Below are 24,263 nucleotides of genomic sequence, written 5' to 3' on the forward strand. Positions count from 1 at the left end.
TCACAGGGTTAAATTCCATCTGCCACTTATCCACCCATTTGACCATCTCGTCTATATCTTCCTGTAACCCAAGACACTCAACCTTACTGTCAACCACCCGGCCAATCTTTGTGTCATCAGCAAACTTACTGACCCTACCTCCCACAGTCATCTATGTCATTTATACAAATGATGAACAATAGGGGGCCAGCACGATCCCTGCGGTACGCCACTGGTTACTGGCTTCCAGTCACTAAAGCAGCCGTCTGTCACCACCCTCCGTCTCCTACCGCTAAGCCAATTATGAATCCACCTTGTCAGATCACCCTGTATCCCATGTGCATTTGCCTTCTTAATAAGTCTCCCACGTGGGACTTTGTCAAAGGCTTTGCTGAAATCCATGTAAATTACATCAACCGCACTACCCTCATCCACATACTTCATTACATGCTCAAAAAATTCAATCAAATTTGTTAGGCATGACCTCCCTCTGACAAAACCATGCTGATTATCCCTGATCAAACCTTGCCTCTCCAAATGGAGATAGATTTTCTCCTTCAGAATCTTCTCCAGTAGTTACCCAACCACAGATGTGAGACTCACTGGCCTGTAGTTCCCTGGTTTGGCTCTACAACCTTTCTTAAATAGTGGGACCACATTAGCTATTCTCCAGTCCTCTGGCATCTCCCCGATGGCCAGGGAGGAATTAAAAATTTGGGTCAGAGCCCCTGCAATTTCCTCCCTTGCCTCCCACAATTCATCCGGACCTGGAGATTTGTCCACTTTTAAGCCCACCAATTCCTTGTCACTCCCTCTGATAATTTTCTCTAGATCCTCACAGTCTCTCTCCACGAGTTCCATAACTACCTCCTCATTTTCATGGAAGAAGACAGATGTGAAATATTCATTGAATACCCTACCAATGTCCTCTGCCTCCACCCACAGATTTCCCCCTTGGTCCCTATAGGGCCCTACTCTTTTCCTGGTTATCCTCTTCCCATTGATATATTTAAAGAATAGTTTAGGATTTTCCCTACTTTTAACAGCCAGAGCTTTTTCATATTCCTTCTTTGCTCTCCTAATTGATTTCTTAAGCTCCATCCCGCACTCTCTGTACTCCACTAATACCTCCGCAGACTTACGCCTCTATACTTGTTAAAAGCCTCTCTTTTCCTTCTCATTGTATCCTGAATGTCTCTGGTCATCCATGGTTCTCTGAGTTTGTTACACCTTCCTATTACCCTAGAGGGAACATGTGGGGCCTGTACGCTCCCCATTTCACCCCCACTGCTCTTTTGTAGATTTCCCCACAAGTAACTTGTTCCAGTCTACCTTGGCCAGATCCTGCCTAATTTTGTTAATATCTACTCTCCCCTGATCCAAAATCTTTTACTGCAACTTGTCAATTTCTTTGTCCATAACAAATTTGAATTGAACCATGTTGTGGTCGCTATCACCAAAATGCTCCACTGTAAGGAGAGATTGAATAAACTGGGATTTTCTCCCTGGAAAGATGGCGGCTGAGGGACAACCCGATAGAAGTTTATAAAATTGAGAGGTATAGATAGGGTGAACAGTTGGAAGCTTTTTCCCAGGGCAGAAATGACAATTATAAGAGGGCACAATTATAGGGGGGGGGGGGGGGAGGTTCAGTGGAGATGTGTGGGGGAAGCTTTTCTTTTTACACAGGGGTGGTGGGGGCCCGGAATGGATTGTCAAGTGAGGTGGTTGAGGCAGTTGTTAGCCACATTTAAGACTCATCTTGATAGGCATATGAACAAACGGGGAATAGAGGGATATAAGTGGTTGGTCTAGATAGGACAACGTGATCGGCACAGGCTTGAAGGGCCAAAAGGCCTGTTCCAGTGCTGTAATGTTCTTTGTTCTATTGCCACTACTATTCCAGTAGTGCATCTAAAACAATTTCCATCCAGTTTCCAAGAACATAAGAGGGAAGTGGAAATGTGTATCATGCACTATGCCCAATTATCAAATTTTATTTCAATAAATTAGAAGTTAATCAGTATTAGCCATCATAATCTCAATCTGCTAACCTTACTGTCAGACTATGTTCAACATCTCAAAATAAACTATCAAAAAAGGTTCATTTCTACAGATTTTGATCAACAAAATAATTTAACTTCTATATGTAAACTGCATTCTAAACAAGAAATTAATCTTTTTAATCCCTTACTCCAGTGATTATAGTGATATTTCTGCATTAACAATCAACAGTAAGTTGTGTGCAACACTCTGGTGTCAACAGATTTCAAACTTTGTTAGGAACAAAAGGTCTTTATTGATAAAAAGAAACTAACTACAGGACTTGCAGCTCTAGGTTGTTCAGTGCAGTGCTCCAGTCCTTACATGTCTATTACATTGGTCGCTCGATGATTTTGACCGAGAAGCCTCCACCCTCTGGGGTGATCACACACTCTCAGTTTCCATTGGTCCATCAAGTCAGGTGACTCATTTCTGTTGTACTGTCTTAAAGAGACTGATATCACATACACAACAGTAACAGAGCCATATTTTTATCTATTCAACCTAGTTAAACATGGAAGGGAAGAGAGAGCAGGGGGAGAGGTGGAGTGAAGAGGTCAGTTCCCAAATAAATGTTAATGCAAATCTGGGAGTGAATTTTACCATCCTGCCTGCCATGGGAATTGGAGTGGACGAGGAGCGCACCATGGAAGGTCCGTTGACCTCGGGCGGGATTTTCCGGTTTCGGGGCGAGCGAGGCAGGAAAATCCAATCCCAACAGTTCAGATAAAGTAGTAAAACCATTCTTAATAATTGTCTGGAAGATACTTTTATGGATCACATGGGCTCTGGTGGTTTAAAAATGCGGTTCACTAACTCCTTCTCAAGGGTAATTAAAGATGGGCAATTGTCCAACTGACTTTGTTGAACAGGTGCAAGATGCTTGCTACTAGCTGAGGAGATAGACTGCAAGGTGGATAAGCGACTGGCCATGGCACCACTGTGACGGATCCCATTCAAGAGGTACAGCAAAAAGGATAGTGATAGAAGGCAATATAGCCCGGAGTATAGTGTTCTCTGTAACTGAGGCAGGAAGTTCTGAAAGTTGCATTGCCTGCCTGGTGCCAGGATTAAGGACAACTGCTCACGGCTGGAAAGAAATTTGGAATGGGAAGTGTAGGATCCAGTTGTCGTGGTTCATGTGAGAACCAATGACAAAATTAATGAGCTAACAGCGCAAATAGAGACAAAGATATGATTTGGTGGTGATTACTGAGACATGGTGACAAGGAGACCAGGTCTCAGAATGGAATATCCAAGGTAACTCAGTATTTTGGCAGGATATAAAGAAAGGAAAAAGAGGTGGTGTAGCTTTGCTAATGAAGGAAGGGATCAGTCTGCAGTGACAGATAACATAAGCACTGAAGATCAAGATGTGGAATCAGCTTGGGGAGAAATAAGTAGCAGCAAAGGAAGTAAGTCCCTGGTGGGAGTAATCTATAGGTCCCCAAAAGGTTCCACAGTATTTAACATCTGTTTTTGGGAAATTGTCAGAATCCATTATTAAGGTATTAATAACAAGACATTTAGAAAGTCAAAACACAATCCATTAGAGTCAGCATTGTTTTGTGAAGGATTAATCATGTTTGACTAATTTGCTAGAGATGTTCAAAGATGTAACAAGCCAAGTGGAGAATGGTGATATTGCATATCTGGACTTCAGGAAGGCTGCCGCACAGAGGGTTAATACACAAGGGAAGATCACATGGGGTTAGGGGTCATATATTAGCTTGGATAGAAGACTGGCTAATTGACAGAAGGGAGAGAGTCGGGACAAATGGGTCTTTTTCTGGTTGTTAAAATGCAACTGGAGAGGTGCCGCAGGGCTTGGTCCTCAGCCCCAATTATTCATGGATAGTTACAAATAAGGAAAGCAAATGGAATTTTGGCATTTATAGCTAAAGGAATAGAATATAAAATGAAGGAAGTGATTCTGCAACTATAGTGATTGGTGAGACTGCAGTCAGAATGCTGTGTATAGTTTTAGCCTTCCTACAGTTGTACAGAGTTTTGGTGAGTTGGCAACTAGTCTAGTATGTGCAGTTTTGGTCTCTGCATTTAAAAAAATATATACTTGAATTTAAGGCGGTGCAGCGAGTGTTCACTAAATTGGTTCCTAGAATGAGGGGGTTGTCCGAAGAAGAGAGCCTGAGTAAATTGGATTTGTATTCGCTGGAGGTAGAAGAATGAAAGGCAATATCATTGAAACCCACAAAATTCTGAAGAGGCTTGATAGAGGGTAGATGCTGAGAGATTGTTTCTATTGGTCAGGGAATCTAAAACACAGGGGCACCGTCTCAGGATAAACATAAGAACATAAGAAATAAGAGCAGGAGTAGGCCATCTAGCCCCTCGAGCCTGCCCCGCCATTCAATAAGATCATGGCTGATCTGAAGTGAATCAGTTCCACTTACCCGCCTGCTCCCCATAACCCTTAATTTCCCTACCGATCAGAAATCCATCTATCCGTGACTTAAACATATTCAACGAGGTAGCCTCCACCACTTCAGTGGGCAGAGAATTCCAGAGATTCACCACCCTCTGAAAGTTCCTCCTCAACTCTGTCCTAAACTGACCCCCCTTTATTTTGAGGCTGTGCCCTCTAGTTCTGGTTTCCTTTCTAAGTGGAAAGAATCTCTCCACTTCTACCCTATCCAGCCCCTTCATTATCTTATATGCCTCTATAAGATCACCCCTCAGCCTTCTAAACTCCAACGAGTACAAACCTAATCTGCTCAATCTCTCCTCATAATCTACACCCCTCATCTCCGGTATCAACCTGGTGAACCTTCTCTGCACTCCCTCCAAGGCCAATATATCCTTTCGCAAGTAAGGGGACCAAAACTGCACACAGTACTCCAGCTGCGGCCTCACCAATGCCTTGTACAGATGCAGCAAGACTTCTCTGCTTTTATATTCTATCCCACTCGCGATAAATGCCAACATCCCATTTGCCTTCTTGATCACCTGTTGTACTTGCAGACTACGTTTTTGCGACTCATGCACAAGGACCCCCCGGTCCCTTTGCACAGTAGCATGTTGTAATTTTTTTCCATTTAAATAATAATCCAATTTGCTATTATTTCTTCCAAAGTGAATAACCTCACATTTGCCAACGTTATACTCCATCTGCCTGATCCTCGCCCACTCACTCAGCCTATTCAAATCTCTCTGCAGACCTTCCGCTGACTCCACGCAATTCACTTTCCCACTTATCTTCAGGTCGTCAGCAAACTTTGTTACCCTACACTCAGTCCCCTCCTCCAGATCATCTATGTAAATAGTAAACAGTTGAGGCCCCAGTACCGATCCCTGCAGCACGCCACTAGTCACCATCTGCCAACCAGAAAAGCACCCATTTATTCCAACTCTGCTTCCTGTTGGATAGCCAATCCCCAATCCACGCTAACACCCTACCCCCAACTCCGTGTGCCCTAATCGTCTGCAGCAACCTTTTGTGAGGCACCTTATCGAATGCCTTTTGGAAATCCAAAAACACCACATCTACCGGTTCCTCTCCGTCAACCGCACTAGTCACATCTTCATAAAAATCTAGTAAGTTCGTCAAACATGACTTTCCTCTCATGAATCCATGCTGCGTCTGCTTGATCGAACCATTCTTATCCAGATGGCCCACTATTTCTTCTTTAATGATGGATTCCAGCATTTTCCCAACTACAGACATTAAGCTAACCGGTCTGTAGTTACCCGCCTTTTGTCTACTTCCTTTTTTAAATATCGGCTCAACAGTAGCCGTTTTCCAATCAGCCGGCACTACCCCAGAGTCCAGTGAATTTTGATAAATAACCACTCACACATCCGCTATTACCTCTGACATTTCTTTCAGTACCCTGGGATGCATTCCATCCGGGCCCGGGGACTTGTCCACCTTCAGTCCCGTTAGTCTACCAAGCACTGCCTCTCTAGTAACAATAATTGTATTGAGTACCTCTCCTCCTACCAACACTCGATCGTTAATATTCAGTAAACTATGTGTGTCTTCCACCATGAAGACCGACACAAAAAACCTATTTAAAGTCTCAGCCATTTCCTCATTTTCCACTATTATTCATAGATTCATAGAAACCCTACAGTGCAGAAGGAGGCCATTCGGCCCATCGAGTCTGCACCAACCACAATCCCACCTAGGCCCTACCCCCATATATTTATCCGCTAATCTACATAACCTACATATTAAATCCCCCCTCTCGTCCTCCAAGGGTCCAACATTCACTCCAGCCACTCTATTCCTTTTTATATATTTGTAAAAACTTTTACTATTATTTTTTATGTTTAGAGCTAGTTTAGTTTCATAATCTATCTTTCCTTTCTTTATCGCTTTCTTAGTCATTCTTTGTTGTTTTTTAAAGCTTTCCCAATCTTCTAAGTCTCCACTATTTTTGGCCACTCTGTACACATCGGTTTTTAATTTAATACTCTCCTTTATTTCCTTCGTTATCCATGGCTGGCTATCCCTTTTCTTACAGTCCTTCTTTATCACCGGAATATATTTTTGCTGAGTACTGAAAAAGATCTCCTTAAAAATCCTCCATTGTTCCTCAGCTGTTCTACCTACCAGTCTGCTCTCCCAGTCCACCCTAGCCAATTCAGCCCTCATCCTATCGTACTCCCCTATGTTCAAGCAGAGGGCATTGGTTTGGGACCCTACTTTCTCCCCCTCCATCTGCACCAGAAATTCGACCATATTGTGATCACTCGACCCAAGAGGGTCCTTCACAAGAAGATCCTTAATTCTACCTGTCTCGTTACACATTACCAGATCTAAGATAACTCGTTCCCTCGTAGGTTCTGTAACATACTGTTCAAGGAAACTATCCCGACAGCATTCTAAGAACTCTTCCTCCATCCCACCACGTCCAACTTGAGTCAGCCAATCAATATGCAGGTTAAAATCCCCCATGATTATTGCCGTTCCGTTTTTGCACGCATCCATTATTTGTTTGTTTATAGCCCTCCCCACCTCAACATTATTATTTGGGGGCCTATAGACCACGCCTACTAGTGTCTTTCTCCCCCCTACTATTCCTTATCTCCACCCATAATGATTCCACGTTTTGCTCCTTAGAGCCTATGTCATCCCTCACTACTACCCTGATATTATACTTTATTAACAGAGCTACCCCACCACCTTTTCCATCCTGTCTATCCTTTCAAAATGCCTGATACCCCTGGATATTCATTTCTCAGTCCTGGTCACCCTGTAACCACGTTTCTGTAATGGCCACTAGATCATACCCATTTGTGCTGATTTGTGCCATCAACTCATTTACTTTGTTCCGAATGCTTCATGCATTCAGGCAAAGTGTCCTTATTCCAGCTTTCATCTGGACCCAAATTGTTGAAATGTTATTAACCTCCTCCCTCTTACACTGTCTATAACCCTTCTCTGTTTGCGAGCTAACTTCCTCGCTCCCAGTCACCTCGTTTCGATCCCCTCCCCCCAAACTATCTAGTTTAAATTCTCCCCATTAGCCTTAGCCAACCTTCCCGCCAGGACATTGGTCCCCCTGGGATTCAAGTGCCACCCGTTTTTTGTGTACAGGTCACACCTGCCCCTGAAGAGGTCCCAATGGTCGAGGAACCTGAATCCCTGCCCTCTGCACCAGTCCCTCAGCCACACATTCATCCTCCACCTCACTCCATTTCTGTCCTCACCTTCCCGTGGCACAGGCAGCAATCCTGAGATTACTACCCTTGCTTTCCTTCTTCTCAGCTGTCTTCCTAATTCCCTATACTCTCTTTTCATGACCCCCTTCCCCCTTCCTACCCACATCAGCGATAAAGGGCCGCTCATTTCGGACTGACATGGGGAAAAGTTTCTTCCCTCAAATAGTTGTGCATCTTTGGAATTCTCTATCCCAGAGGGGTGTGGATGCTTCTTCATTCTTGATTCTGGTCTCAGGGAATTAAGGCATATGGAGGATGGACGGAAAAATGGAGTTGAAGCCCTAGATCAGCCATGATCGCAGTGAACGGCAGAGCAGGCCTGATGGACTGTGTGAACTACTCCTGCTCTTATTTTTAAAGTTCTTATGGGCAATATATGCTGGTCTAGCCAGTGACACAAACATCGAGTGAATGAATAAATAAAAAACTGTGGAACACTAATTCTTGAACACTATTATTCAGGGTGATGCTTGCATTCTCGAGACTACAGGCGCAATAGTACAGATAATAATTTAGTATGTTACATTGAGTCTGTCATCGCGACCATCAAATTCAGGCAATTGTCTACATTCTCACTGAGCCTTACTGTAGTCTTGGAAGTTAATTCATATTATGCATTTTAATGAGATCCCCTCCCATTCTTCTAAATTCCAGTGAAAACAAGCCCAGTCAACCCATCTCTTCTCATACAACAATCCTGCCATCCCAGGAATCAGTCTGGTAAACCTTTGCTGCACTCCCTCTATGGCAAGTATATAATTTCAGAGCTAAGGAGACCAAAACTGCACACAAATCCACAGGTGTGGTCTCACCAAAGCCTTGTATAGCTATGGTAAGATGTCCTTGCGGCTGTATTCAAGCCCTCTTGCAATTAAAACCAACATACCATTTGCCTTCCTAACTGCTTGCTGTACCTGCATGCTTTCTTTCAGTGATTGGTGTACTAAGGAGGTCCCTTTGTACATCAACATTTCCCAATCTACCACCATTTAAACAATACTCGGCCATTCTGTTTCTCCATCCGAAGTGGATAACTTCACATTTATCCACATTTTACTGCATCTTCCATATATTTGCCCCCTTCACTCATCTTGAAGTTTCTTACCAACCTCCTCACCACTTACATTCCCACCAAGTTTGTGTCATCAGCAAACTTGAAAAATTACTTTTGTTTTCCTCAGGGCAAGGTTTCAATGGGTAAGTTACTTTTTAAAAACAAATTAAGTTGTGATGTGTGTTTATTTTTCTTGTCCCTTCTTTCTTGCTGAGGCACACGTCAACTTCCATTCCAAGTGGTCCCATAGATTTGAGGTAATTAGAAAATTGGCAGTGACAACATTAGAAAAAACATTTTCACACAGCGAGTGAAGATCTGGAATTCATTGCCTGAGAATGTGGTGAAGGCAGTTCAATCAAGGAATTCAAGAGGGAGTCGGATTATTATCAGAAAATAAAGAGTGTGCTGGGCTACAGGGAGTAGGCAGACTATCTGAGAGCCAGTACAGGCGCGACAAACTGAATGGCTGCCCTTCGGTGCTATAACCATCCTGTGATTAACTATTTTAAGCACATTTCTAACCCACTTTTATAGGGATGTTTTTTTACCATCAGATTCTAGCTGACTCCAAAGATTTACACTACTAAAACTGCCTTTCCTATACTACTGAGACTCATAAACCCAGGAAAAGTGAATTCTGTCTCCAGGAGGAAACCAATTTAGAACGACAACATGTTAAAAGCCAGTTCCTGGAAGCTGACACAAAAGTCACAATAAATGGGCTTTAAAGAGCGAGTTACAAAAACAAAACTTGGAGAAGTTGGGTGCCACATTGTGGTGTGAAGGAATATGACATGTCTTGTAACATGAATAAGGACAAATGTGAAAATTCACACTGAATAGAGAATGAATCTGAAAATTCACACTGATGATTATTAATGCTGCAAGCTGAAAGTGAACATACAGCACAAGAAACCAGTACATGTCACGGCATTAAGGCAGTATTGCAGCACAAAGAGCTGGTAGAAGTAGGAAGCAGTGATCAAGGAGATCAGATTTTACATTACTACACAAAGACATCTCCATGAATATTACATTTCAAAATGCAATCTAACTCAAAATATTGACTTAATGTTTACTGAAGAAACTGTGATCTATTGGGACACCGAATTGACTGATCTACATCAGATCATTCACATACAATAGACAAAGCTGATCTTCTGCACAAATTCACCAACAATAAGTAGAAAATCTAGTCGTGTTTATCTTCACATCCTGTAACCAGTAACTACACTACAGCTTCCACAAGGCATTCAACACCCATCACAATGCTTGTGCAGAGAGCGCAAATGTACTGAGGTTGATTGAGGGAAAAACAAGCAACTAGATTGAAGGTCCCACAACACAGCCCCTTGCTTTGGTCCTGCTTCTTCCCTCTCTGACATTGCAGCAAACACAATCCTTACACTTTACCATCCTCTCCCTTTGTCAATCTCAGCTTGTCTCCCTAGCCCACATTCCTGAGTTTATGTTTAATCTGATCTTGCCTTTGTTCCTAACCACAAGATTTATAAACATTCTGCCTTTGAGTGACAGATTGGATCAAATTATAAGGTTTCACTTCCTCTTTTCTAACCTTAATGTTTACAAAGCACTTGAGATGCCCCTCCCTCGGAGTCCAAGGCACCAGGTCAGAGCATTACTGCCAGGGTAAGGCTGGCACTTTCAAGGGGTGGGACCTGAAGAGGCGGGCCTGAGGGGATCTATCTCAGAGAATCTCCCTCGTGTGTGTGTGTGCGCGGGGGCCGGTCACCCTCAGAGTCTGTGTGGCTATGTGGTGATGGTGGGTGATCTGTTCTTTCAGTGGTGGTTGGGGACTGTCTCTCAGCTCTGAGTTTGGGGTGCCCTCTGATCTCTGTAAAACAGGGCATGTTTTGCACCATGCATAAATTTAAATGCTAAAGGTGGGCAAGTCTCACCTGACAGGCGCTGCCAACGCCAGCAGGAATCACTCCGGTTTTCCTACTGGCGGGAGAACTTAAGGGTACAGTCGAGTGAATCCCAGCCATTGTATTTTAAATAAGTAGGTGCTGTCAATTTAATTATCCACATTTAGATACATTTTTAAACCGAAGAGGAGTTAAAAATACACAAATATTACAGGCCAGTGAGCCTCACTCTGTGTTGGGTAAATTGTTGGAAGGTATTTTGAGAGACAGGATCTACAGGCATTTAGAGATGCAAGGACTGATTAGGGACAGTCAGCATGGCTTTGTGAGTGGAAAATCAAGTCTCACAAATTTAATTGAGTTTCTTGAAGGGGTAACCAAGAAGGAAGATGAGGGCAGTGCAGTTGATGTTGTCTACATGGACTTTAGCAAGGCCTTTGATAAGGAACCGCATGGTAGGTTGTTGCATAAAGTTAAATCTCACGGGATCCAGGGTGAGATATCTAAATGGATACAAAATTGGCTTCTTGACAGAAGCCAGAGGGTGGTTGTAGAGAGTTGTTTTTCAAACTGGAGGCCTGTGACCAGCGGTGTGCCTCAGGGATCAGTGCTGGGCCCACTGTTATTTGTCATTTATATTGATGATTTGGATGAGAGTATAGGGGGCATGGTTAGTAAGTTTACAGATGAAATCAAGATTGGTGGCATAGTGGACAGTGAAGAAAGTTATCTCCAATTGCAACGGGATCTTGATCAATTGGGCCAGTGGGCTGACGAATGGCAGATGGAGTTTAATTTAGACAAATGCGAGGTGATGCATTTTGGTAGTTTGAACCAGGACAGGACTTACTCAGTTAATGGTAGGGAGTTGGGGAGAGTTACAGAACAAAGAGATCTAGGGGTACATGTTCATAGCTCCTTGAAAGTGGAGTCACAGGTGGACAGAGTGGTGAAGAAGGCATTCGGCATGCTTGGTTTCATCGGTCAGAGCATTGAATACAGGAGTTGAGAGGTCTCGTTGAAGTTGTACAGGCCACACTTGGAATACTGTGTGCAATTCTGGTCACCCTATTATAGAAAGGATATTATTAAACTAGAAAGAGTGCAGAAAAGATTTACTAGGATGCTACCAGGGCTTGATGGTTTGAGTTATAAGGAGAGGCTGAATAGACTGGGACTTTTTTCTCTGGAGCGTAGGAGGCTGAGGGGTGACCTTATAAAGGTCTATAAAATAATGAGGGGCATAGACAAGGTAGATAGTCAATATCTTTTCCCAAAGGTAGGGGAGTCTAAAACTAGAGGGCATAGGTTTAAGGTGAGAGGGGAGAGATACAAAAGTGTCCAGAGGAGCAGTTTTTTCACACAGAGGGTGGTGAGTGTCTGGAACAAGCTGCCAGAGGTAGTAGTAGAGGCGGGTACAATTTTATCTTTTAAAAAGCATTTAGATAGTTACATGGGTAAGATGGGTATAGAGGGATATGGGCCAAATGCGGGCAATTGGGATTATTTTAGGGGTTTTTAAAAAAAGGGCTGCATGGACAAGTTGGGCCGAAGGACTTGTTTCCATGCTGTAAACCTCTATGACTCTATTCATTGTTAGTGCTTAATATACAAAATATTGTTGTTTCTTACTTTTCATATTACAACATTATTCCAGTAAAGTTTACACAAACAACATAGAACATAGAACAGTACAGCACAGAACAGGCCCTTCGGCCCACGATGTTGTGCCGAGCTTTATCTGAAACCAAGATCAAGCTATCCCACTCCCTATCATCCTGGTGTGCTCCATGTGCCTATCCAATAACCGCTTAAATGTTTCTAAAGTGTCTGACTCCACTATCACTGCAGGCAGTCCATTCCACACCCCAACCACTCTCTGCGTAAAGAACCTACCTCTGATATCCGTCCTGTATCTCCCACCACGAACCCTATAGTTATGCCCCCTTGTAATAGCTCCATCCACCCGAGGAAATAGTCTTTGAACGTTCACTCTATCTATCCCCTTCATCATTTTATACACCTCTATTAAGTCTCCCCTCAGCCTCCTCCGCTCCAGAGAGAACAGCCCTAGCTCCCTCAACCTTTCCTCATATGACCTACCCTCCAAACCAGGCAGCATCCTGGTAAATCTCCTCTGCACTCTTTCCAGCGCTTCCACATCCTTCTTATAGTGTGGTGACCAGAACTGCACACAATATTCCAAATGTGGTCTCACCAAGGTCCTGTACAGTTGCAGCATAACCCCACGGCTCTTAAACTCCAACCCCCTGTTAATAAAAGCTAACACACTATAGGCCTTCTTCACAGCTCTATCCACTTGACTGGCAACCTTTAGAGATCTGTGGATATGGACCCCAAGATCTCTCTGTTCCTCCACAGTCTTCAGAACCCTACCTTTGACCCTGTAATCCACATTTAAATTTGTCCTACCAAAATGAATCACCTCACATTTATCAGGGTTAAACTCCATTTGCCATTTTTCAGCCCAGCTTTGCATCCTATCTATGTCTCTTTGCAGCCTACAACAGCCCTCCACCTCATCCACTACTCCACCAATCTTGGTGTCATCAGCAAATTTACTGATCCACCCTTCAGCCCCATCCTCTAAGTCATTAATAAAAATCACAAAGAGCAGAGGACCAAGCACTGATCCCTGCGGCACACCGCTAGCAACCTGCCTCCAATCCAAAAATTTTCCATCGACCACCACCCTCTGTCTTCGGTCAGACAGCCAGTTACCTATCCAATCGGCCAACTTTCCCTCTATCCCACACCTCCTCACTTTCATCATAAGCCGACCATGGGGGACCTTATCAAACGCCTTACTAAAATCCATGTATATGACATCAACTGCCCTACCTTCATCAACACACTTAGTTACCTCAATAAGACTTTGCTGATGTTTCCATCACAGTAAATTTATTGCAATTTGAACTAGGCTGAACTTATTTTAACCTCTATTCCTTGTTCACATTGTATTTATGTCAAAAGGTTATAAACTTTAAATTTAAAAAAACTGGAATAGCAATAATGGTGCATCATCGTGACTAATGTAAAGTTGCTGGAGTTGGTCAAATGTCACTAATGTGAAACTGTTCACTACCGAAGGAGGAAAAAGAGAATGAAAAGCAAATACAGATGACTAAGATCAACAGAATAAAAATTGGCAGAGACTCTCCCTGGTCTGCATGGCTCAACTATTAAATGGAATGCCACTCTGGACCAAAGGGAGACCTGAGTAGAGAAGGAATTGAAGGAAATCATTGTTCCATGGTTTTCAGGTTTTAAACTATTGATTGCTTCTTTAGGAAAGCACGAGAAAAATATAGAAGAGGAATAAACAAAGCATTTTCAAGTTGGCAGACTGTAAGTGGTGAAATGCCACAAGAATCAGTGCTGGGGCCTCAGCTAATTACAACTTATACAGTGACAAAGACACTGAGAATAACATGTCCACATTTGCTGACAATACAAAACTAGGTGGTAATGTTGGTGATGTGAAAGACACAGAGGCTGCAAAGAGATACATACAGGTTAAGTGAGTAAGTAACAAGGTGGCAGACGGAATATAATAAGTTTATTCACTTTGGTGCTAAGAATAACAAAGCAGTTTTTAAAAAAAAATGTGTAAACTTTTAAATGCCGTTGAAGGAAATTTTGTAATTCTTTTAGGAGTATTTCCAAGACTTGCGTCATAGAATCAGGATGTGGAGATGCCGGCGTTGGGCTGGGGTAAACACAGTAAGAAGTCTCACAACACCAAGTTAAAGTCCAACAGGTTTATTTGGTAGCAAAAGCCACTAGCTTTCGGAGCGCTGCTCCTTCGTCAGGTGAGTGGGAGTTCTGTTCACAAACAGGGCAATATAAAGACACAAACTCAATTTACAAAATAATGGTTGAAATGCGAGTCTTTACAGGTAATCAAGTCTTAAAGGTACAGACAATGTGAGTGGAGAGAGGGTTAAGCACAGGTTAAAGAGATGCGTATTGTCTCCAGACAGGACAGTTAGTGAGATTTTGCAAGCCCAGGCAAGTCGTGGAGCTTCAGTGTGACATGAACCCAAGATCCCGGTTGAGGCCGTCCTCATGTGTGCGGAACTTGACTATCGGTCTCTGCTCAGCGACTCTGCATTGTCGTGTGTCGTGAAGGCCGCCTTGGAGAACGCTTACCCGAAGATCAGAGGCCAAATGCCCATGACCGCTGAAGTGTTCCCCAACAGGAAGAGAACGCTCTTGCCTGGTGATTGTCGAGCGGTGTTCATTCATCCGTTGTTGTAGTGTCTCCCCAATGTACCATGCCTCGGGACATCCTTTCCTGCAGTGTATCAGGTAGACAACGTTGGCCGAGTTGCAAGAGTATGTACCGTGTACCTGGTGGATGGTGTTCTCACGTGAGATGATGGCATCCGTGTCGATGATCCGGCACGTCTTGCAGAGGTAACCTGTGCTTAATGCTCTCTCCACTCACATTGTCTGTACCTTTAAGACTTGATTACTGTAAAGACTCGCATTCCAACCATTATTTTGTAAATTGAGTTTGTGTCTTTATATGCCCTGTTTGTGAACAGAATTCCCACTTACCTGGCGAAGGAGCAGCGCTCCGAAAGCTAGTGGCTTTTGCTACCAAATAAACCTGTTGGCCTTTAACCTGGTGTTGTGAGACTTCATAGAATCAGTGCAGTAAAGGAGTAGGCCATTTGGTCCATCGAGTTCCTGCCAGATGTACTTGTAAGAGGAACAGAAAGTTAAGCATGCAGGTGTAGCAAGCAATTAGCAAGGTAAATGACACATTGGATTTTATTCCAAGGAAATTGGAATACACGAATAAATAAATCTTATTGCAATATATACTGTAATTGTATAGAGCTTTGGTGAGATCACACCTGGAATACTCCATACAGTTTTCATCTCCAGATCTAAAGAAGTAATTGCTTGCCTTGAAGGCAGCACTGTGAAAGTTTGTTTGATTAGTTCCTGGGGTGAGAGGCTGGGTAAATTGGGTCTATAGTCTCTGGAGTTTAGAAATATGAGGTTATCGCATTGAAACATACAAGATTCTGAAAGGGCTTGACAGGATAGACAGAGAGATAGATTTTCCATGGCTAGGGGCTCTTTTTAAAAAAATTAATTCATGGGTTGTGAGCGTTGCTGGCACAGTCAGAATTTATTTACTGCCATCCCTAAACCACAGCCTCAGGCTAAAGGGTAGACCATTTTGGACTGAGATGAGGAGAAATTTCTTCACTCAGAAGATTGTGAATCTTTGGAATTCTCTACCCGAAAGGATTGTAAATGGTCAATTGTTGAGTACATTAAAGAGATTTGTGATCTCTCAGGGATCAAGAAATATGGGTGGCGTGTAGGAAAGTGGAGCTTGAGGCGGGAGATATGATCATTCTGAATGGTGAAGCAGGCTCAAAGTGACCAAATGATCTATTACTACTACTATTACTTACATTCTTCCATCACCAGTGTTTTAAAGTTCTTTACTTGAAGAGCTTCTGTCATCACAGACTTTTCATTTGAGGTCCTGCCAACCTCTCCTGCTCAGTGGGTTTTCAAATGTTAAAATTCTCCTCCTTCACTGTAACTACAAACAGAGGAGCTGGGGAGGGGAGCAGAGATAAGGAAGAAGAGCATCAACACCTCCAACCCAGGCACTTCTGCTGGGCTTTCTGGTGTATAATATATGGCAGGTACCTTTGATGGCAGGTTAACAAGGGAGCTACTAACTGATTTTGGAAAATGTTCTAGGGTCAGCCGTACAGGCTCCCAGTGGCACAATTCCAAAGTAATTGCCTGGATTGCTGGCCCATAAATTTCCTTTCCACATGTCATTTGGAGACGATTGGGTGAGGGGTGGGGGGTGGTAGAGAAGGATTCACTCTCAGAAGGTGGGATTGGTGGAGTGGGGTCAAAATCTCATGAGATTTGAAAAGCGTGGTTCATTCCGGTGTTAATGCGCCTTCTGATTTTCGTTGGCCTTTGCCAGTGATGTAATCAGGTTCAAGGCAATAATGGGTGAGATCCTGATTTTAATAAATTTCCATATAATTTAGTAGTCCCTTGCCAAATTATCCCCCCTCACTGAATATTCATACCTTGTTGACGTGACGTGAGCCAAGTTCTTGACAGGTTTGAAAACGTAAACCTGTCGAGGGGATCCCTCTGGGCGTGCAAAGTATAACTCTCAGGGGAGGGGGACATGGCCAGGCAAGGCCCTGGTAACTCCCCCCACCACCGCCACAGAGGTAACTTCTGGGGCATCCTTTCAAAATGACGTCCTGATCTCTGTGCAGCTTGCTTTGTCGGTTCTAAGAGTCCCCAACCTGCCAGAATGACCTGCAAACTTTAGCTGTTAAAGTGTGACTATTCCGAGAGCAAACAGGCCAGTGGAGCTGGAGAGCTCCCCACTGGTTTTCTCACCAGAAATGACACTTTGACAAATTCTGGTAAGATTACCCCCTTACTTTGCAAATCTTAGCACAATGCTGCCACCCAGTGTTAAATTTATTTAATGCACCAGTATAAAATAGTTATCATCATCAAAAATAACCAACTCTAGTCCCAAATTTTGTCTACTTCCCTATTTCAAACAGCTTAAAGAATTCATGATTTTAAAGAAAAGAAAGTTGCTCGTAAAAACAGCTTATTTTCTATTCTTGAAAGAATGGACCAACAGCCATTTCATTGAGTGTTCGGGAAGTTATCACTCTCAGCTGAGACCTTCCACTCCTGTTGATTGCCCAGGAATGATTTCCAGAGTAAAGGGCTTTGTATTAAGGTAGTTCCACCGCTTGAAGGAAAGCCATTATTCCAGAAAAATATAATTTGTAATGCCAACTATGCTATCTGTTTTTGCCCAAAACCTAAAGTTTCCTAAAGATTCTGGTTTCTGCCAACCTATTTTTCTGGATTGGGATAGCAGTGGTGGTGGTAGTGAGTGCTTTTCGTTAATAGTCGTCATCTCATTCATTGTGGCTCTGCGGTAAGCGAAGATCAGGGTACCCTTCAGAGTGAGGAGTTTGCTGACTTTTCCTGGAATCCTTTTCCAAGGAGCCAGAAATTAACGCGTCTAATCTCTCAAGTTCCATTGCGGCCTTTCCCACCAGTGGTCACAAAGTGTTAAAAACACAAGAGTTTGGAAGAAAAAGTGAAAGGCAAGAGGGAAAGCAATAATGGCAGGGGCGCAAAGAAATATGCACATGGATGCACACAATAAAGGATACTATGAAAAAAGACTTCAATTTTTTTTTAAAAAAGATATATAATTTACAAATAAAGTTAAAACAGGTTAATAGATACCAGAAAACCAAGAGGGGAGACAGGGATGTTTTAATTTTAAATGTTTACAGTAATAAAGCAATTTCTGATGTCCGAAATGTTTTATTACTGTAATATTAGGTATTGTTTTTGTGACAGTACATTGGCTGAGAACATAAAAACTGATGTGGAGATGCCGGCGTTGGACTGGGGTAAACACAGTAAGAAGTTTAACAACACCAGGTTAAAGTCCAACAGGTTTATTTGGTAGCAAAAGCCACAGAAGCTTTCGGAGCTGCAAGCCCCTTCTTCAGGTGAGTGGGAATTCTGTTCACAAACAGAGCATATAAAGACACAAACTCAATTTACATGAATAATGGTTGGAATGCGAATACTTACAACTAATCAAGTCTTTAAGAAACTGTTTCTTAAAGACTTGATTAGTTATAAGTATTCGCATTCCAACCATTATTCATGTAAATTGAGTTTGTGTCTTTATATGCTCTGTTTGTGAACAGAATTCCCACTCACCTGAAGAAGGGGCTTGCAGCTCCGAAAGCTTGTGTGGCTTTTGCTACCAAATAAACCTGTTGGACTTTAACCTGGTGTTGTTAAACTTCTTACAACATAAAAACTGGCAGCCAAGGGGGACCTGGAATTCAGAATTGCTAGCAGTCTAAATGTTAGTGTGGTGCAATTACTTTGAAATCGTGATCCTACTGTGTCTACATCACTGAACATTCATTTCTTCTTTTACCAAAGGACACTGTGCTTGAAAACGTTTTCAATTAAAGTACTCCTCCCTTTATTGAGTACATGTACCCATGGCTTCCAATTAGTCTCTATAAACAAAGTTAATAAAAACATATGCATTCAATGGCAAAAGCTAGCAACTTGTCCATTAAGTTTATTTTATCTTATTTTAAACAATTTAGCAAAAATGTGGACAGGAACTTGGGAGTAATCAGGTGCATAAATTTATCAAAACATCGGGTTTCCTGCCATATGTACAATTAAGGACTACCCTTTTTAATCTTAAATACATTAGTTCACCATTTGCAACTTCTGAAGCATAAAAAGATAATTGGGCCCAAATCTCTGCTCAGATTGCCACGCCGCTCCAAGTTTCCTACCTTCAAATCCGGGCGATTTTTTCCTGCCCCGCCCTTCCAGCTTAGGCTGAGCAAGGGCCATGTGGGGGTAGCATGCTCCTGAGGTCATCTGTCAAAGCTGAGGCTATGTCACTCCCTTTTTACAGCAACTTGCTGCCGTAAATTAGGTAAGTTTAAAGGTCCAGGAAGCATCCAAAGTTAGCAATTTAAATCGTACTTTTGGATGATTCCGATTGCAGGGCAATTGCCCAACTTCCCTGGCAATCCTTACCTGCGGACTTCTGTGGGGGTGGGGCAAAGAATTCCTCAATGCATCTTTGTGGTACCCCCCAGTTGAAACTCCTGGAAGCTTGGAAGTTACAGGAATATGTTTCCATTTGTTATAGTGATGCAAGTGTCTATTATTGATACATTTTGGAACATTGAATCCAGAAGACTGCCTCTATTTGTCATACACCAATTCCATTAATATGCACCAACAACTTCAATGTAAACGAGTACACTATATTGGCATAACCACTCTATAGATCGCATAGCTAATTAAAGTTACGAGAGAAAGAATCTGCAATGTAAGCACTGCTTCAACAGATTCAACAGATATAGAGCATGGAATTGTGCAGACCACAAAAAAGTTTGTCAGATTAAAAACAATAGATGTATTGCAATACTAAGTTTTCACACCATTAGCATTACATACTTTGAAAGTCAGCATTCTCTGTGTTTTAAAGGATTGTGACCAATTCATTTCTGATTCCTGGAGTTGGGCAACCTTTTCATCTCTGAAATAGCAACCTTTTCAAGCTTTTCCCCAATGAACCAGTTAACATTGATATATTCCAAACTCACCTGAGAGAAAATATTTTCAGTGGGAATCACTCTACTGTCGACAATGCTGTAGAAAATTGCCAACAATCTATCCAGTGGGAATGGTTTGGGGCCAAGGAGGTGATTACTGGTCTGTAAAAGACAAGGTTAATTAGACTGATCTGTCTTAGTAATAGTGCATCAAGGGACATTATATGCTGGCAAGCCAATTAAGTGAACAACCACTCGTTTGTGTAATTCATTTTCTTAAACTGTTGTGCATCATGTTTTCAAAAAAATAGCTGCCATTAATTAATGAGAATGATGTTGCAATAATTGAGAACAGTAACTGAAGGTCTGCAGTCAACAGTGACAACACGATATGACAACAAAACATCAATGTTCCTCTACACTGATTTCTTAAAACACCCTAAAAATGTGGCAATGAAAACCCATGCAGGAAAGGAAAGGACAAAGCTCAGAAGATCCCTATTTTCCAGAGACTGGACCCATCTTTCCCATTGTAATTGATCATTTAAATCTTTGGACATCATGTCTATTTACAATACTACACTAATCACCAAATGTTGTAGACCATTTTTATTTTCTCTTCTCAGCTCTGACACATCGCCATAAAGGCTAGCTGTTAAGCTTAGCTTTACACTGTGCATTTTTAGATTTTCATTTATCCCAGACTGTTTTAAAAAAATCTTCCTCAGGACAACTCTCACCAAGTACCTTACCTGCTCCTTGACTAATGTGAAATTCCTAACACTTATGGCTCAATTCTGTCGTGAACTTGGGACAAAATAGAGACCCTGAGAGTGCACTTACCAGCAAAACAACCAGCAGTTATATTCCCAGAGAAAACCTCCAAATAGCTTGTTGCCATTGGCAGTTTCCAATGTTGCTGACCCAATCACAGGGCCGGCAGCTCTGAAGCCTCAACGTTTTCACCAGAAATGGGCGCTGCCGAGGTAGATCAAGTTTGGAGAGGGTGTCACAACATGGGCCCACTCTTATAGAGGCAAGTTTCAAATTTAGAGAGGCAAAGCAGGCATGTCCCTCATATGTGAAGGTGATTCATTCTCAGGCCATTTTATTAATAATTGAGCAAAACATGCATGCAAACTAAATACACACCAATTAAAAATGCATAATAATAAGTTAAGCATGAACAGTTCTCACCAGGTTGGTGCGACACCCCAAATAATTTCCAATAACAAACCTGCACGCTGACAATTTTATCCACCATTTCCTGAATGAAGCAGAAAAACTGGTAACTGAAAATTTTAAGAGTGAATTTTCTTCTACTTGGCGACCAGTTAGCTCTCAACATTTTCAGGTTTTCAGCAGTGTAAACTGAGTAAGAGCTTCCAACGCTCCTAGGTATTTTGCAGAAAGCATACAAAAAACCAGGCTTATTTGGTAATTTTATGACCCATCTGGTCTTACTCCAAGTATATGAACACAAATCATGCTATGCATCTTTTGTCATCACTCACATCATTTATCATAGAATCCATTGTATAAACCTCACATTCTGCAGCGCAAATAATTTCTGCTTAGGAAACAACCAAATATATCACAATGAAGTATGATTTATTAGCAGAGTTAAGGTGACATCTACAAACATAATATTATACCAGAAAACACCCACCACAAGTGCAGCTATCTTTCAAACTCTGAACACGCTAGACTTTGTTTAAACATTTTAGTACCAACAAAGTTAGAAAATACGATACTCAGAAACTGTTGTGCGATGCAAAAGGCGGCCCAATATTTTGATAATCAGGACTTTCAGCTGCTGTAACTTATGGGATCAGCGAATAAACATGCAGTTGGGAGTTATGCTTTGGGCGGGCTGTAAAATACTGGGATGGAGGCATGGAGAGCAGATGGAGAAGAGAGGGGGGAAAAAAACATCTAGAAGAGAAGCAACGATCTGTTGCATAGCGTGTGGATACATACACACACTGCCATTAGCATTTATATCAGAATATATAATGTAGCACCGTCTGTCGGTCCCTCCCCAAGAAAAAGCACAAAGCTACATAATGTATCCAACACTGTGCTAATGCTGGAAGGATACTGGAAGAGAACAAGATCAGGCTCAGCAATGACAGCATATAAAGCTATAATACAGGCAAATCAATGGCTGGTTGCAGATGTTGTAGAACTGTACATCATTAGATAAATGATTTCAGCAGAAAAGTAGTAAAAATAAAACAGAATTCTGATCTATGATGAAGCGGCTGCTTCTTACTGAGAAGCTAGTGATCGTACAAATATAGGGCAGGATTTTTCTCCCTCTCTGCTGCATTTGGTGGTGGCGGGAGGCAGCACACCATTCACTGGCGGCAGGATCTTATGGTCCTGCCTTTGTTAATAGAGTTTCCTACTGAATGTACCCATCGCTGCCGGGAATCCCATGGCAGGTGCTTCAATGGAGGAACCGTAATCCTGTCGGTGTGAACAGCAGTAAGATTTCGGCGATAATGTAACATTTAAAAAAAAACAGATTTTATTGATTTTGCGTGTGAAAGTTTCAGAAGCAACCATGTTAATTTGGTTGATATTGTGCGTATCAGTGAAGAGCAAGTTGTGGATACTGTAAATAGTTGCTCACACTAATAGAGAAGGACAAGATGGAGCTGAGGCACTACAGTTAGAGGTGCAACAATCTTAAGTGTTCCTCCTAAATTTCAAAGACCTGCGCAGGAGTAAAATAGATAGAATGTATGGTCATCACTTGTCTGATTATGGAATAATGAAGGAAATGTGCAATTTATGATTGTAGAAAGAAAAACGAAGATACACATGTAAAGATGCACTGAATAGGAACATTCACCGGCTCTGATGTTGGCTACTCATGCCCGCGGAACAGGAATAGTAACATGGAAACTATCTTACAATGGTTAAGTACTTTTATTATTTGTGATGTTAAGATTTTTAAAATGTTATTCTTTCATGGGATGTGGGCATTGTTGGCAAGGTCAGCATTTGTTGTCCATCTCTAATTGCCCATGAAAAGGTGGTGAGACACCTTCTTGAACAATTGCAGTCCATTCCAGAGGGTTGTGAGACTTAGAACTCTCTGCCTCAGAAGGCTATGGAAGAAGGGTCATTAAATATTTTGAAGGCAGAAGTAGATAGCTTCCCTAACAAGAGTCTAAGGTTATTGAGGATAGATGGGAACGTGGAACTCAAAACACAAGCAGATCAGCCATGATCTTATTGAATGGCGAAGCAGGCTCAAGGGCCCAAATGTATGTCCATCTGGTGCAGGTAACTCCACTGCTGTTAGGGAGGATTTTGATCCTGAGAGGTAATGGCAATATAGTTCTAAGTCAGGATGGTGTGTGGCTTGGAGGGGAACTTGCAAGTGGTGGCACTCCCACATGTCTGCTTGTCCTAGTCCTTCTGGGTGGTAGATGTCACGGGTTTGGAATGTGCTATTGAAGGAGCCTTGATGAGTTGCTGCAGTGCATCTCGTAGGTGGTACACTCTGTTGTCATTGTGTATTGCTGGTGGAGGGAGTGACTATCTAAGGTGGTGGATGGGGTGTCAATCTAGTGGGTTGTTTTGCCCTGTTTGGTGTTAAGTTTCTTCCGTGATGTTAGAGCTGGATTCATCCAGACAAGTGGAGACTATTCCATTACACTTTTGAACTGTACCCTGTACATTGTGGGGAGTCAAGAAACATAGAAGATAGGAGCAGGAGAAGGCCATTTGGCCCTTCGAGCTTGCTCCACCATTCATTAGGTTATGATTGATTGTCCAACTCAATAACCTAATCCTGCTTTTATAGAAACATAGAAGATAGGAGCAGGGTAAGAAGCGAGTTATTCTCTGCAGAATTTCCAGACTCTGACTTGCTCTTGTAGTCATAATATTTATATGGCTGGTCCAGTTCAGTTTATAATTTTTTTCAATGTTTTGGGAACTAAATCCATTATGGAAATCCTTTTAATTTGACAAGCATGGAACACTTCAGTAACCTATACTTAACACTTAAAAGTTGATAATTTAAATCAAATTCCAGCCCCGTTAACCACTCATGCGCAACCTAAAAATTGTGTGGTCAAAAATACAAAGCAACCAAAAAGAAAATTGATTGGTTTGAATTTTGGCTGCATAGAAGAAAAAAATTAACTACAAACATATCAGGACATATGGGGCATTGAAAAATGTTTGATCTAACCAGTCTCAATTGTGCCTGGCTATACAATATTCCAATGCACATTGCAGCAATAGCATTCAAGCAGTTTGCTTGAAGTTCAATAAACTAAAACAGCATAGTTTTCAGGTTTACACTGGAGACACAGATGCACAGATACAAATTCAGCCAAGAAATCACTGAAGTGTTGTGAAACAGAAAATGAAAGAAAAACTTATCAGGTCTGGCAGAATCTGCATAGAGGG

General features: G+C 42.1%; 1 protein-coding gene across 4 annotated transcripts in view; it reads right to left on the bottom strand.

Moving 5' to 3' along the window:
• orc5 (origin recognition complex, subunit 5) overlaps positions 1-24,263 on the bottom strand; it is a 108,387-nt gene that overhangs the window by 28,807 nt on the left and 55,317 nt on the right. For all 4 annotated transcript variants that reach the window (XM_078234727.1, XM_078234729.1, XM_078234731.1 and 1 more), the window contains exon 13: positions 19,881-19,991. In XM_078234727.1, coding sequence (XP_078090853.1) covers positions 19,881-19,991 — 111 coding nt within the window. The remainder of the gene's footprint in view (positions 1-19,880; positions 19,992-24,263) is intronic.

This window comes from Mustelus asterias, chromosome 19 (genome assembly GCF_964213995.1).
Source record: "Mustelus asterias chromosome 19, sMusAst1.hap1.1, whole genome shotgun sequence".
NCBI lineage: Eukaryota > Metazoa > Chordata > Chondrichthyes > Carcharhiniformes > Triakidae > Mustelus > Mustelus asterias.